At 37.5% G+C, this 17,298-nt stretch overlaps 1 protein-coding gene across 1 annotated transcript; it reads left to right on the plus strand.

Moving 5' to 3' along the window:
- The first annotated feature begins 1,926 nt into the window (after positions 1-1,926).
- Positions 1,927-7,209, plus strand: LOC142225019 (uncharacterized). Its single transcript, XM_075294796.1, has one exon. The coding sequence runs from the start codon at positions 1,927-1,929 to the stop codon at positions 7,207-7,209; it is 5,283 nt and encodes a 1,760-aa protein (XP_075150911.1).
- The last annotated feature ends 10,089 nt before the right edge of the window (positions 7,210-17,298 follow it).

The raw sequence follows: 17,298 nt of genomic DNA on the forward strand, positions 1-17,298 counted from the left end.
ATGATTTATATCATATGATTATATCGTCAAAAAAATAAAAAACAGATACGGCAGCACATTCGGGTGAGTTTGGCAAAGTTTTTGAAAGACTGAAGGTTTTCTATGCCAAATTTTCAGTTAACAGCCTTTTCTAAGAAAACTTATTCATTAATTTGACAGCGAAGCATAGGTATGTTATATTGATATCTGGCGACTATAATGCATGAAATGTATGTATGTATCAATATTCTTTTTCAGGCGGTTATGATTTTTTTTCTATGTTCTCAATCTCTTTTTATTTTTGCCTCACTTTTTCTCTGTAACGGTATCTGATAAAATTATTTTGTTTTGTATAAATTCCCAATTTTTTCTATTGATTCTCTTGCATATTAATTTGTATTTATATGAAATTTACTTAGAAAATTTATGATATTAAAATTCTTTAATTATCCTCATCGCTTCATCATATTTTATTAGTTTCATACAATTCACCTTTGATCTTTCATACTTAAGAATCCTATTTAGTAGGGCTGTCAATTCTGACTATTTACTGCCAATATTTTCTTCTTGGTGAGATAATATTTAGAGGATTCATGAATTCCAGAGAAGTACGTTCTCATGTTCAATTTCCACATATCGGACTATAGCATTAAGATGATTGTATTCTTCACGATAAATTGTTTTTGGAAATAGGTTTGGAAATTTGTTTACAATTGATTTTCAGGAACAACTTTTACGTACATTTCAAGAGGTTACCCGAATGTCGCCAATTGATATAAACAATTCATAGTTTGGAATCCCTAGCTATATATCACCATCTTACTCACCTATATCTGTCCTTGTTTTCCCCTCGCATATTAGCGGCATATTTCTCCTCTCTGACGGTAGAAACCATCACACATATAAATATATTTGTTTTGTTCCAAATTCCATATTGTTTCTTTATTTGTTTCAATAGGAACGAAATATCAGCAAAGTTCAACGACCTTTCCAGCTGACTGCCTACTTTCTTTTCGTATACTTTCTATTGAAAGTCTTCTGCATCCCAACACACTTTTTCCAAACCTGTTGATTTTGACATCAACATTTTTAGTTTGGATTGATTTTTTATTTTTTATCTATACATTCAATGTAAATAAATTTACGAAAAATATCTAGTTGCGGTGTGGGTTGAGAATTTTAATCTATGAACGGAGATATATATTTTTTTTCAAGTGAATCCTACATTGAAGTGGTTTTTAATTTGTCGGGACTTTTTAATCGGTTCAGTGTGAATTTCGTTGAAACTGCATCTTTATGAAATCAGTGTTTACCTGACACTGTCGTACTATGTTTGATTGGTCCAGATATTTTTAATGATTTTCTTCCGTCTTTAGAGAAATTCTTTTGTATATTTTTGGCGATTACGTTCGGTTGTATTTTTATTTTTTTTAATTGACCGGAAGATTTCCGCTTTTCTATATATACTATTTACTACATAAAGTATATAAAAAATATACTTTATATACATTTCTTTAGAGGAATTCTTTTGTATACTTTTGGCGATTACGTTCGGTTATGTGGGCATTGATTTCTTCTCATTGACCGGAAAACTTCTACTTTATGCGAAGTATACTATTTATTATATACAGTATATAAAAAATATACTTTATAAATTTCTACTCGATATAATTTCCTTCGAGCTAAGGACAGCATTTACCATACTACTGGTATCCTGTCGATTAGTTGATACAAAAGAGAGTCTCACTAGTAGAAAGCTGCTTGGAAAACTTAAATCTGTATCATTTTTGATCCGTTTATTTTCGAGATTTTCGAAAGGGACATATATATTAGTTTACCTCTAGTTTCTCCTCACGATTACGATTTTGGGAACTTCTCTTGGTAAGGGATTTATCCTTAGGTCTCGGGTCCCATTTTTACCCCACGACTTGTCTTTGTTCATTCAACATGTCACTGGATCGATTCATTCGGGTTGCCGATAACCTTGTGGTCTTCGAGGCAAGTTTGAATGGAAAGGACTTTCCTATGTCTTCTGTCCACTCACTCGAAGTGCACAAGGAGGAACTCACCTCTATATGGGAAAGGCTTAAATATGCTTATGAGCTGTGTTTGGCTGATATTGAAGAGGAGAAACAGGCTAATGAGGGCGAAGATAACGCCAAGGGAGATTCGAAGGATGATTCTGGGGAATGCTCGGAACGCGACACTGTGAGGCATAAATACACCAGCGCTTACGTCACTTATTGCCGCTGCAATACGCGACTACGGGAGCTTATAGATGAACTCTCCGCTTCTACTACTCCAGTCCCAAAATCGGACGCCTTGCCTAGTTTCGGATTCAAGCTACCTCCATGCGAGATACCCATATTCAGTGGGGACTACTCGCTTTGGCCCACCTTTCGAGATATATTTAATGCAGTGTGCATGAAGAATCCGAGGCTTAGCTCAGTGGAAAAACTTTTCCACTTGAGACAGAAAACAAAAGGAGAAGCTCATGACATAGTGAGCAAAGTTCCCTTGACAGATGACAATTTTCACGTAGCCTGGACAAATCTTTGTTCCCGTTACGAAAACAGGAGGGTCTTAATAAACATTCAGCTTAAGAAGTTGTTCAGTCTTTCCCCCATTCCAAATGAAACACCAGCGGCTCTCAAAACATTGCAAAGAGATATCAACTCTTGCATCAGCTTGTTAAAGCTGTATGAGGTAAATGTCGAGACTTGGGATGCCATATTTGTGTTCGTATGTTCCAATTGCCTCCCAAATTTAACTCTCACATCATGGGAGCAGACCCTTTCAAATAAATCAACCATTCCTAGGTGGACTAATTTGGACGCTTTCCTGACGGACAGACACAGAACGCTTGAGTCCGTGTCCGAAATCAGGAAAACAGCAAATGTTAATGCTTCTACTCTCAAACCGGACCAAAAGAATATACACAGGCCTATGACTAAAAAAGGTTCGAGTAACATTTGCGCTTTCCAGACAAAGGTTACTGAGCCTAAGTGTCACTTATGCCCGAAAGAGGCCCATACTATCCGTAAATGTCCGAAATTTTTACAGATGTCACCCACTCAGAGATACACTGAGATAAAGAAAAGCAACCTATGCATAAATTGCTTTTCGAGAGTCCACTCAGCTAGAAATTGCACAAGCAAGTTTTCTTGCTTTAAGTGTAAGAAAAAGCACAACACACTTCTTCATAAAGAGGAGACCAGTACGAATACTTTATCCACACCGAATTCAGGGCAGGACCAGACGGCGAATACCTCTACATCTGCATCTATATCGTATTCCTCACAGTCCACGAATTCTCCAGGTAGCAATGTTCTGTCCTGTTTTTCATCCCAATGTAGAGGTGTCCTGCTGGGTACAGCTCTTGTTAATATAATTCATAATGGAATTGCCTACAAGGCGAGAGCTTTAGTTGATTCGGGGTCTGAAGGCACATTCATAGCAGAGAAGCTTTTTAATTTAATCAAACTTCCATCTAAACGTACCAATGCAAATATTTCAGGCCTGAACAATACGCTATCTGCGTCAGTTCAAAAGGAATGCAACATTACTTTGCGTTCTACTATTAGTAATGGCGCAGAAGTTTCTACAACGGCTTTGGTAGTACCGCACCTTTCGGGAAGCCTACCATCAAAGGCTATAGATCCCGATTCCCTTCCGACGCTTCCAGATATACCACTGGCCGATCCACACTTCTTCAAGAGTTCCAAAATCGATATACTCATCGGTGCAGACATCCTTCCTCTTATTATGTTGTCTGGTATCCAGAATCACGTCTGTGGCACATTGTTGGCCCAAGAGACAATATTTGGATGGATCCTTATGGGACCCATCCAATCCGATATCAAGTCATCTACTGTTGTTTCCTATTTCAACGAAATCTCTTTAGACAAAGAGATTTCTCGTTTTTGGGAGGTGGAGGAACTTCCAAGAAAAAGGCTCTTATCCCCAGAGGACGAATTTTGTGAGGAATTATACCTCCGAACAACAAAACGTGACGAGAATGGCCGTTATATAGTTTCTCTCCCATTTAGGGAGAACATTCCAAATATAGTCAATCTTGGGGAATCCAGAAATAACTCCTTGGCCCAATTCTATAGGAATGAAGCTCGTCTGCTTCGAACTCCAGCATTGAAGTCAGAATATGACAATGTCCTTGAGGAATACCTCCTATTAAATCATATGCGTAGGGTTTCAATACCCAATTCCTCAGTTTCAAACGGGTCATTATATTATCTCCCACATCACGCTGTGATTAAGCCTGAGAGCACGACTACAAAAGTAAGAGTCGTGTTTAACGCCTCCTCGGCCACATCCAACGGTACAAGTCTTAATGACGTTTTGTACACTGGGCCTGTACTTCAAAACGATTTGACAGTAGTGATTTTGAAATGGAGGTTCTACCAGTTTGTATTTAATGGTGACATTTCAAAGATGTATCGACAAATTTTGGTAGATCCTGACCATTCCCGATTTCAGAAAATCCTTTTCCGGAAAGACCCTAATTTGCCCATCCAGGATTACGAGTTGAAAACGGTGACATTTGGTATAAATTGCGCTCCATATTTGGCGATACGGACGCTTTTACGATTGGCTGACGATGTACAATCGGTATATCCTTTGGCGAGCGATATTCTACGGAAGTCCATGTATGTGGACGATGCGTTAGTGGGAGCGCATTCAATTGCTGAGGCAATTGAGGCGCGAAATCAATTGGTGCGGGCTCTGGGTTCAGCAGGTTTCCAAATGCGGAAATGGACTTCGAACTCCAAAGAAGTCATAGCTGACATTCCATCTGAAGATCTGTTGTGCGACGATTTTTTACGATTTAATGACCGCAGCACAGCGAAAACATTAGGCATTCGTTGGAATGCGATGTCTGATTGCTTTTACTTCTCTACACAACCATTCCCAGAGACGAATTCATTTTCCAAAAGAGAGGTTTTATCTCAAATTTCGAAACTTTTTGACCCAGCTGGTTGGTTATCGCCGTGTATTATAATTGCGAAAATAATAATGCAGAAAATTTGGATAGAGAAGACAGAGTGGGACGAGGTCATTCCTCCTGCAATTCTTTCTCAATGGAAATTATTTCGTGAGAAATATATGGCAATCAATTCGCTAAGAATTCCTCGATGGTTTCAGTATGTTCCTAATTGTAATATTCAATTTCATGGCTTTTGTGACGCCTCTGAGAAGGCATACGCCGGAGTTCTTTACGTCCGCATCGAGACTGACAGAGGTATTTCGACAACTCTCGTTTCATCCAAAACTAGGGTGGCGCCAATAAAAACTCTTTCCATTCCTCGTTTGGAATTATGTGGTGCTACCTTATTAGCAGAAATGATAGATAGCATAATTCCACAACTGGGCATTGCGTGTTATTCTGTATATTGTTGGACAGATTCAACAATAGTACTGTCGTGGTTATCTAAACCCCCATGTTTTTGGGCCACATTCGTGGCTAATAGAGTATCGAAAATTGTAGAGATTACCAACCCCTGCAATTGGGGACATGTCAGCTCCGAATGCAACCCTGCAGATTTGGCGAGTAGGGGTGTTTATCCTATTGATCTCTTAGATACTAATCTATGGTGGCAGGGGCCAATCTGGCTTAGAGCCCCCATGAATTCATGGCCCATTACTACGGACTATTCGTCGGAGGACCTACAAATAGAACGTAAATCTATAAAAGTCAACTTCGCCTTTTTCGAAAAATTCGAAGATATCCTTAATAGGTTTTCTTCATTCTCCAGGGCACTGAGAGTAATTGCGTATATATATAGATTCTACTATAGTACACATCCGAAGTATCGCTCTAATTTCCGCACTAGTTCAACCGTTTTATCATCTTCCGAAATTTCCATGGCACAAACTAAATTAATTACGACTAGTCAAAAGGCATACTTTCCTAACGAATACTCGTCCTTATCCTTGAAGAGACCAATCCTTAAGTCCAGTCCTTTATTGAACCTCAATCCATTTTGTGATTCCGAAGGGGTATTGCGAATTTGTGGGAGGTTGGCCGCATCCCCATCTTTAACTTACAATGAAAGACATCCGGTTATATTACCTTACAATTGCCAGTTCTCCCGTCTTTTAGTCCGTTTCATTCATGAAATTTCGCTTCACGGTGGTAACCAATTAGTCCTTAGACTGATTAGAGTTCAGTTCTGGATACCAAAGGTGAAGAATTTAATAAAATCCACAATAAACAAGTGCAAACCATGTATTTTATATAAACGTAGATGTCAGTCTCAACTTATGGCTGCTCTCCCTCCTGAAAGAGCAGACTTCTCACGTCCATTTTCACATACTGGCCTTGATTTCGCAGGGCCATTTGACATAAAGAACTATGCGGGCAGAGGATGCATCATAACCAAAGGTTATGTGTGTGTATTCGTTTGCTTCGCAACAAAAGCGATACACCTCGAAGCGACGTCAGATCTTTCCACTTCGTCCTTTTTAGCAGCATTTGATAGATTCATATCACGTCGAGGGTGCCCTTTGCATATCCATTCAGATAACGGCACCACGTTTGTGGGTGCCTCAAAAATACTGGCTCGAGAGTTCATCCAATCTTCCAAAAATGCTGTAACTTCTGGTTTTGCGCACCAAAATATATCCTGGCATTTTATTCCGCCTGGGGCACCCCATATGGGGGGCCTCTGGGAAGCTGGAGTAAAAAGCTTCAAACTACATTTCCGAAAAGTTGCAGGAAACTCAAAATATACTTTCGAAGAGTTTCAGACATTGCTATCCAGAATCGAAGCTTGCCTCAACTCTCGTCCTCTGTCGCCTATGTCTCAAGAGCCTTCCGATTTTAATGCACTTACTCCGGGACACTTCCTCATAGGTTCTCCAGTTTTAGCTCCAATCGAACCCAATATTCGGGAAGCCCCTATGTCATTGGTTAATCGATGGCAAAGGGTTAAAGCGATTCATCAGCATTTCTGCACTCGTTGGAAAGATGAGTATCTAAAAGAGCTCCATAAACGAAATAAATGGAAAAGACCAACTGATAATTTAAAGGAAGATATGTTAGTGGTAGTGAGAGAGGAAAATACTCCTCCCAATTCGTGGCGTCTTGGTAGAGTATCAAAGATATATGAGGGCACCGACAGAAGGGTACGGGTCGCCGATATTAAAACTGAAAGAGGAGTAATCACAAGACCAATTGTAAAATTGGTTATCCTACCTACCGAAAGTGATTAGCTGTCTTGCATTTTCAACTTCTCGGAAATTTATACTACACCTACGTCCAATCCTGTACTAAATTAATCAATTTTATAGTTAACCATGCCCAATAAAAGAGAAAAGAAGACAAATGCTCGCAAAATGAATGAGAGAAAGTTATTCACTTGTCGGATATGCAGATTGCCACATGGCCTACGCCGATGCCCACGGTTTAAGGACCTAAATATCAATCAACGAGCGCGAATAGTTAAAAAGTATGGGTACTGTGTGAATTGTCTAGCGCACACTCATTCCGAAGGTGCATGTTTTACCAGAACCGGGTGTAGGATTTGTCATAAGAAGCATCACACCCTTCTCCACTCTCATCCCCGAACTCGGTCTAAAACCCCCACACAAAACTCCAATAGCCCTAGGCCCTCAACATCTAGAGCAGCCTTTAAAGCAAAAAATGAAGATAATAAAAAACCACCTTCAAAATCCCCCTCTTTAAAATCGACACCAGCAGAAAGTACTTCTCTATCTGCCATCCTAAAACAAGATGCAATCACATTACTGCCAACTATTCTTGTTAAAATTCTTACAAAGAAAGGAAAAAGAGTTGTTCGATGCCTGTTGGATACAGGGGCTCGGGCAAGCTGCATATCTTCAAAGGCTGTTGATAATCTCAATCTCACTACCCTCCAGCTTGATGACGAAACTATTTGCCCATTAACTTTGATGTCCGTCCATGATGAAAATGTCCAAATCCAATCAATCCTCAAAATGAACAACCGAATATCCATGTCCAGCCCAAGCGAGCCTATACCTGAGTCCTTGAAGGATAAATTTCATAATATTGTTTTGGCTGATAATGAATTCTTTAAACCAAGTCCAGTCGATATAATCTTTGGTGTCGACCTCTACGCGAAAATCATCAGTGAAGGAATCCTTTGTCGTCCTGGGCTCCCAACCGCTCAAAACACTGTTTTTGGGTGGGCTATATACGGTCTCTTTTCTAAATAAATTAATAACGCACAGAAACAAACACAATACGAAGAAAGAAGAAATTAATAATCCGCACTCTCTGTAAAGTACAAAGAACTCAAATGTAAACTAACATAAATTGAACTTCATTATATTTAGTATAAATTAGATATATTTGCTGAATTTACATTTTGAATTCCTAGAACGTAAGACAGATTTCCTTTTTACATTAACTTGAATTTAAAACTATAAACTTGAACTATCTCACAATTTTTCAACACCTGAAATATTTACATAGAATTCCATTATAGAAATAAGTAGTGATTGGAAGTAAAGGGCGATGTACGATTGTCATTTCGGCTTCATTGCAGCGGCGCTGCAAGGCGGGCGGCATTGTTTATGTCAAACAGTACAAAACTATGTCAGTTAAACATTTTCAATAATTGCCCAAAATTTGAATCCCTAAAATTTAATACCAAAATCTCAATAAAAACCAAGTTTAATGACAAATATTAGTTATCGTCGCTCGTACTAAATAATTATCGAATTTTGACAGTTGTACTGAAATCGTTACTTCCGATATAAGAGTTTTTTTATGCGCTAATTGTTCATCAACCACCGCTGCGGTAAGACTAACAGCTCAAGAAAAATAAATCATAAATTATCCAAAAAATCCTAATTCGTTTCTTGGTTTCTGTTTCATTTTTCCCCCATTTGGTTGTCTGGAGTGATCAATTCTACAATAATATTTTGTTATTGCGATATTGTGGCAACTTGTGGCTCATGTGATGTCTCATTTCTTCTCCAAGTAGACTGCTACCTTTAGATTTAGATATAGCTCCCATATATATCGTTCGCCCGATTTACACTCATATGACCACAGTGGCCAATCTTTTACTTCGATTTAATTGAAATTTTGCACAGGTAGTAGAATAGCATTGTACCTATACGTGCCAAATTTTGTTGCAATCGGTTCAGATTTAGATATAGCTCCCATATATATCTTTCGCCCGATATGGACTTATATAGCCCCGAAAACCAGAGTTTTACCCTAATATGCTTAAAATTTTGCACAAGAAGAACAATTAGTACTATAGTCAAGTGTGCCAAATTTTATTGAAATCGGTTCAGATTTAGATATAGCACCCATATATATCTTTCGCCCGATTTACACTCATATGACCACAGTGGCCAATCTTTTACTCCGATTTAATTGAAATTTTGTACAGGGAGTAGAATTAGCATTGTAGCTACGCGTGCCAAATTTTATTGAAATCGGTTAAGATTTAGATATAGCTCCCATATATAACGTTAGACCGATTTTTACTCATATGACTACAGTGGCGAATCTTTTACTCCGATTTACTTGAAATTTTGCACAGAAAGTAGAATTAATATTTCAACTGTTTGTACCAAATTTGGTTGAAATCGGTTCAGATTTAGATATAGCTCCCATATATAGCTTTCGACCGATTTACACTCATATGACCACAGACGCCAATGAAATTTTGCACAGTGAGTAGAATTAGCATTGTAGCTATGCGTGCCAAATTTGGTTGAAATCGGTTCAGATTTAGATATAGCTCCCATATATATGTTTTTCTGATTTCGATAAAAATGGTCAAAATACCAACATTTTCCTTGTAAAATCGCCACTTCTTAGTCGAAAAGTTATAAAAATTACTCTAATTTTCCTAAACTGCTAACACATATATATATATCGAGCGATAAATCATAAATAAACTTTCGCAAAGTTTCCTTAAAATTGATTTAAATTTAATTGTTTCCCATATTTATTTATACCCTGCGCCACACTGTGGAACAGTGTATGTTCCACCTTAGTGCACTAGCCGACTTAAATTGAGTCTGTAGATTTTGTAGAAGTCTATCAAATTCTGTCCTGATCGAGTGATATTTGAATGTATGCATTTGGGACATTCAACGGATGTGATATGGTATCGAAAATGTAGATCTACAAAGTGGTGCAGGGTATAATATAGTCGGCCCCGTCCGACTTAAGACTTTCCTTACTTATTGGTTTCAATCGTAACCTTGTTTGTTTTGGTTAAGACAAATATATCACTATAGGAATTGAGATAGTTTCCATTTCCTGCCTTTCAACATATGTTTGCATTTTACAAAACCACCAAATGGCGCCTGCTATATATGCTATAAAATTCTTAACGTTGGATAACAATGTAACAGCGTATAGTGTTAGTTGGTATCAAAACAATTTTTTATTTTTGTTCCACAAAAAGGAATAAGTTGAACAAAAAAAAAAAAAAGAACATTGTGAAACAGAAGTAGCAACCAAACGAACAACACAATTATTACAATTTAATTACTGCAGACAACAATTTTGAAAAGTGAATGAAAAACATTTCTATGTGAATGCACACCACCAAACGAAAACTAATTTGACTATTCACAAAGTGTTAGATATGCAAATAATCATAGTGGAGAAAACGAACAAGTGGTAAATACAGCCAATGATTTGTGAATTGTAAACGATCAAATTGATTATTCAATAAGAGAATACGGTCGTAAGTAAATTTATAGTAATCAAATCAAGCAATAAGCGTGGACTTTTGTTCGGGACAGATTTGCCATAGTCACCCCCTTTATATATTCCATACATATTTGTAGACCCAATCACGAAATTAATTGATTCAATTAATTATACCCTCCACCATAGAATGGGGGGTATATTAACTTTGCCATTCCGTTTGTAGCACATCGAAATATTGGTCTAAGACCCTATAAAGTATATTTATTCCGGGTCGTGGTGAAATTCAGGGTCAACCTAGCTATGTCTGTCCGTCTGTACGGCTGTCCGTCCGTCTGTGGAAATCACGCTAACTTTCCAACGAAATAAGCTATCGACTTGAAATTTGGCACAAGTATTTGTTATTGATGGTATTGTCAACGGGCCAGATGGTATTGCAAATGGGCCATATCGATGTCTCCATTCCAAAGTGCACTAAGTCTAAAAAGTGAATTTTACAGGAAACAAGTTCAAAGTTTTGTTTTTTGAAATTTCTCAAAACCCGTATAAGATAGAAATTCCTTTATTTTCGGTCTTAAAATTTTTTTTTTATTAATTTTTTGTAGTATGTACTAACTCAAAATATGGCTAAAAATGACTTAGATCACTTTAGACAGAACAAAACTTTTTGCCCTTTTTGGATTGGACATTTTTAAAACTTTAATGACAGGCTAAGTACAATATTAACCATAACTTTTGATAGAAGTGTCCAATAAATTACAAATTTTGTCAGGACGCAATTCACATCAATCCGAATAAAAAACAGCGAACTCCATCAAAACATGCTAAGTCGATTTAGGGTACTCTGGAATGAGGCCATCGATATAGGACTACGTTTACGTATAGCCCCCATATAAATCGACCCCTAGGTTTCGAATGCGGATGCTCTAGAAGGAGCAAGTTTCATCAGATCTAGTTGAAATTTGTACGTGGTGTTAGTATATGACTACTAATACCCATACAAAAATTGGTCCATAACCGGAGATCAAATCTGAGGATCGGTTTAAATGGAGGCTATATATAATTACCGATCCCCAGATTTGATCTACCGAGCCCCTTGGAAGAGCAAATTTCGTCCGATTCGTTTAAAATGTTGTACATTATAGTAGAATATGGTCTGTAACAACAAAATTGTTCCATATTTATCGGTCCAAAATTATATATGGCCCCCATATAAACCCTAGATTTGGCTTTCGCAGCCTCTTGGAGAAGCAAATTTCATCGGATTCGGTTGACATTTTCTACGTTGTGTAAGTATATGGTCACTAATAACCGTGCAAAAATTTATCCATATCGGTCCACAATTCTATATAGCCCCCATATAAGCCGATCCCCAGATATAACCTCCGGAGCCATTTGGAGGAGTAAATTTCTTCCGATTTTGGTAGAAAATGTTCTACTTTTAATTAGTATACGATCTCTAACAAACATGCAAAAATTGGTCCATATGGGTCTATGGTTATATATAGATTTTATCTCGGAAGAACAAATTTCTTGGTCAAATTCGGTTGAAATTTAATACACTGTGTTAGTATATGGTTACTTATAGTTATGCCAAAATTGGTTCATATCGGTCCATAGTTATATATAAACCCCAGATGAACCGATCCCTAGATTTCACTTCTTCCTGAACACCCGTGTAAAAATTGGTGGATCTAATTAGATATGATTAGATCTCAAAATTGGCCTCTTTAGATCTAAGTAGATTTACCCAGATATGATGAGACAGAATAAGATATAATTATATATAATTCCATATGTGACGAGATCTAACATAAGATCCAACTATATGTAAGGATAGATATGATTATATCTAAGACATTAGATCTAGGCCAATATTGAGATCTGATCAGATCTAATTCCATAGTAAGTAGATATGATTAGATCTTACCATTTTTTGGATCTGCTTATATCTAATCGAATCAAATTAGATCTCTCAATTTTTTCTCTGGTAAGCAAATTTCATTTAATCTAGCTAACAGTTGGTAAAAATCACACAAAAATTGGACCATATAGGTTCATAATTGTATATAGCCCCCATATAAATCGATCCCCATACTTCACTTCTGCCTCCCTTTTACCTTGAAAATTCGTAGCGGTAAAGAACTGAATTATATAGGTTTTTAATATGCCGTTTTTGCCTAATATATACCCCGTATGGATTAACTACCAAATAAGAAGACGATGCTACGCAGTTTTAAGATACTTTGCCATCGGCAGTTATTACCACCACCCAAGTAATTCGATTTGGATTACAGTCTTTAGTAGAAATTTCTACGCAATCCATGGTGGAGGGTACATAAGATTCGGCCTGGCCGAACTTACGGCCGTATATACTTGTTATACCCTCCACCATAGGATGTGAGGTATATTAACTTTGTCATTCCGTTTGCAACATATAGAAATATTGCTCTACGACCCCATAAAGTATATATATTCTGGGTCGTGGTGAAATTCTGAGTCGATCTAAGCATGTCTGTCCGTCCGTCTGTTGAAATCACGCTATCTTCCGAACGAAACAAGCTATCGACTTGAAACTTGGCACAAGTAGTGTAGGTGCGCCATATCGGGCGACTTTTACGTAAAGCCCGCATATAAACCAACGCTCAGATTTGGCTTGCGGAGCCTCTAAGAGAAGCAAGTTACATCCGATCCAGCTGAAATTCGGTACATCGAGTTAGTATATGGTCTCTAACAACCATGCAAAAATTGGTCCACATCGGTCCATAATTATATATAGCCCCCATATAAACCGATCCCCAGATTTGACAAATTATCTTAAAACTTCTTAACATCGTCTTCTTAATAGTAAATTGGTCCATACGGGGTATACATTAAACCAAAAAAGGCCGATTAAATACGTATATAATTCAGTGTGAAAAAAATTTCCATAGAAATAAAATTTTTACAAAATTTCCTATACAAAAAACAATTTTGACAAAATTTCCTATAGAAATAAAATTTTGGTAGATTATTTTTGGGGATCGGCTATATATAACTATAGACCGATATGGACCAAGGTTGGCATGGTTATTAGCGGTCATATACTAGCGCAATGTACCAAATTTCACCACGTACTAAATTTCAACCGGATAGGGCGAATTTTGTTCCTCCAAGAGGCTCCGGAGGTCAAATCTTGGCATCGTTTTATATGAGGGGCTATAATTATGGACTGATATGGACCAATTCTAGCATGGTTGTTAGAGACCATATACTAACACCACGTACCAAATTTCAACCAGATCGGATGAAATTTGATTCTCTTTGAGGCTGCGCAATCCAAATCTGAGGATCGGTTTACATGGGGGCTATATATAATTATGAACCGATGTGGACCAATTTTTACACGGTTGTTAGAGACCATATACTAACACCACGTACCAAATTTCAACCGGATCGGATGAAATTTTCTTCTCTTAGAGGCTCCGTAACCAAATCTGGGGATCGGTGTATATGGGGGCTATATATAATTATGGACCGATGTGAACCAATTTTTGCATGGTTATTAGGAAGAACCATATACCAACACTATGTACCAAATTTCAGCCAGATCCGATGAAATTTTCTTCTCTCTGAGGCTCCGCAAGCCAAATCTGGGAGTCCGTTTATATGGGTGCTATACGTAAAAGTAAACCGATATGGCCCATTTACAATACCATCTGACCTACATCAATAACAACTACTTGTGCCAAGTTTCAAGTCGATAGCTTGTTTCCTTCTGAAGTTAGCGTGATTTCAACAGACCGACAGACGGGCATACTTAGATCCAATTAAACATGTGATTGATACTATCATTTTCGTGGTTGAAGACAATTCAATTAAATAAATTAATTGGACCCATTAATTTTGTGATTCAATCATAAAAATTGTTTTGTGTGTACGCAAAATTCATTGAAGATCGTTTAAAATTGTGCACAACGGACGGACAGAAATAAATCCACCTAGAATTTATTTTTGGGTATAAGGTTCAAGACCAATATGTGTCATCACTTAGAGTTCCCAATACCTTCGATGGTCAATTGTTTCACCATATGCTGTTCTGTTAATTGTACGCATATCCTTAATCAACTTTTGGAAAATTTTGCTTGTATATGGAACATTTAGAATCAAATAGATGAGTAGATATTGTCTATTTTTCTATGTAAATGCGGGGTGTACATTTTGTTGGTGGGTTTTTCTCAGAAGTATGAATGTGTAACAAAATGGGTGGCTTTGGACAAAATGCAAGGATCGTAGAGAAAGTAGCTTCTAAATACATTTGGTGCTTGACTCGCATGTTAATTTGCAACATTACTAAGGCTTCTGATTGTGGTCGCATGCAACACTTTGAACTGCATGTAGATAAATATACGCTCAGGATACAAACATCCATACAATTATAATTTTATATATGATGAATTCCATGACAAAAGGGACGAACGAACAGGAAAAGGTGGGATGTCGATATTAAAATTTGCTACAAACGGAATGGATAGCAATTTTAATCCACAAAAATGCAAGAACTCAGAGCCCAAAAATACACAAAAAAATGTAGACTGCTATCTATGATCCAAGGAGTTTGCACGAAAAAGGTTAGAAATTCACATTCTTCGGAAAGGAAAAATGAACTAAAAATAAAGAAAAAATCTTAAGCGCCACGTCATTCCCATTTTAACCACACTGTAGTTCATTCTTACTATATTTGAGAAGTGTACGAAAAACTTCTTCTGTTTTAGTTAGAATTGACCTAATTTGTATGTTATTGAAATTTTACTGCCATTTAGTTCATAAAATGCTTGAGACATACTTGGAATAAAGGAAATATCGTTGGGCTGGGTAGAATTTCTTAAAAAATTTTAAAAATGAACTAAAACAAATCAAAATGTTTGCAATAAATATTAGTTCATTTTAGCATCAGTTTTACGACTTTTTTTCTGTGTGCCAAAGAAATCAGCTGAAAATTTACACCTTGTTTTGGCTACCAGAACTCAAACGCCGCCGATGGTAATAGCGTGGTCCGCCGTAACGGGTGATCCACCGTGGTTCCAAATCTTTTTTTTAGTGAATGCTGAGGTATTTTCGTCTATGTTCGCAACTTTGTGGGTCCCTAGTTGGTCCACTGGCTGACCTGTAGGCGTTGAAAGTTGGTCCCCTCGGGTGCATGAAATTTTGAGTTAGCTGCTAAATCCACAATTATGATTTCGATTTCGATGATTTCTTTGTTGGAAACAGCTTCTAAAAGGCTACAAAAAGAACACATGCGTGTGCAAATATATCATTCAGTTCGCGAGATATGGGCCCTACAATTTATATTTTGCAAAATTTTCACTAAGTGGGGTCAGTACTATGGACCTACAAGGTACGTTTTAGTGCGGATCCTTATTTACGTCAACGCATTTTAAAAGAAACAAGTATATACGACCGTAACCAATTTTTGTGTGATTGGGATCGATTTATCTGAGAGCTATATATAACTATAGACCGATATGGACCTAGTTAGGCATGGTTGTTAACGGCCATATTCTCGGATGAAATTTGCTCCACCAAGAGGGTCCAAAACTAAATCTCGGAATCGGTTTATATGGGGGCTATATATAATTATTGACCGATGTGGACCAATTTTTTCATAGATGTTAGAGACCATATACTAACACAATGTACCAAATTTCAGCCGGATCGGATGAAATTTTCTTCTCTTAGGGGCTCCGCAAGCCAAATCTGGGGATCGGTTTATATGGGGGCTATATATAATTATGGACCGATGTGGACCAATTTTTGCACGGTTGTTAGATACCATATACAAACACCATGTACCAAATTTCAGCCGGATCGGATGAAATTTGCTTCTCTTAGAGGGTCTGCAAGCCAAATTTGGGGGTCCGTTTATATGGGGGCTATATGTAAAAGTGGACCGATATGGCCCATTTGCAATACCATCCGACCTACATCAATAACAACTACTTGTGCCAAGTTTCAAGTCGATAGCTTGTTTCGTTCGGAAGTTAGCGTGATTTCAACAGACGGACGGACGGACAAGCTCAGATCGACTCAGAATTTCACCCCGACCCAGAATATATATACTTTATAGGGTCTTAGAGCAATATTTCGATGTGTTACAAACTGAATGATAAAGTTAATATACCCCCATCCTATGGTGAAGGGTATAAAAATTGTGTCCCTTTGTGCTTTAGATTAAAAGTTGTAGACTCCACAATGTTGAATTTCGAAAAAAATACAGAATTTTGATCAATTTAATTAATTTTGATAACTTTATCCGTTCAAGAATTGAAAATGTCCTAAAGGCAGTGTTTAATCACTGTACAGATGGACCAGAAATATTCCAACAGGACCGATCACTATTGCACTCAGCACATGTCAACTAAGATTGGCTTAAAAACGATGTTCATTGCTTCATCTGTAACCTAAAATGGCTTGAATTTTTGCCTGGGCAATGTTGGAGGAACCCACTAAGTAATGCTAGCGACATTTTTGGAGTGTTTCAAAGCTTCCCTAAGTGGTTTCACCGTAACTCTGTTCGGACTCGGCTAGGGGAGGTATACCTAAAGATGGTCCGAAATGGCCCATTGGAAATCCCATGGGATGGGTGATATATCCAAATC

Source organism: Haematobia irritans, chromosome 1 (assembly GCF_050003625.1).
Source record: "Haematobia irritans isolate KBUSLIRL chromosome 1, ASM5000362v1, whole genome shotgun sequence".
In the NCBI taxonomy this organism is placed as follows: domain Eukaryota; kingdom Metazoa; phylum Arthropoda; class Insecta; order Diptera; family Muscidae; genus Haematobia; species Haematobia irritans.

What these genes read in the sequence shown, in the direction of transcription:
- LOC142225019 (XM_075294796.1), top strand. Translation starts at nt 1,927, where the DNA reads ATGTCACTGGATCGATTCATTCGGGTTGCCGATAACCTTGTGGTCTTC.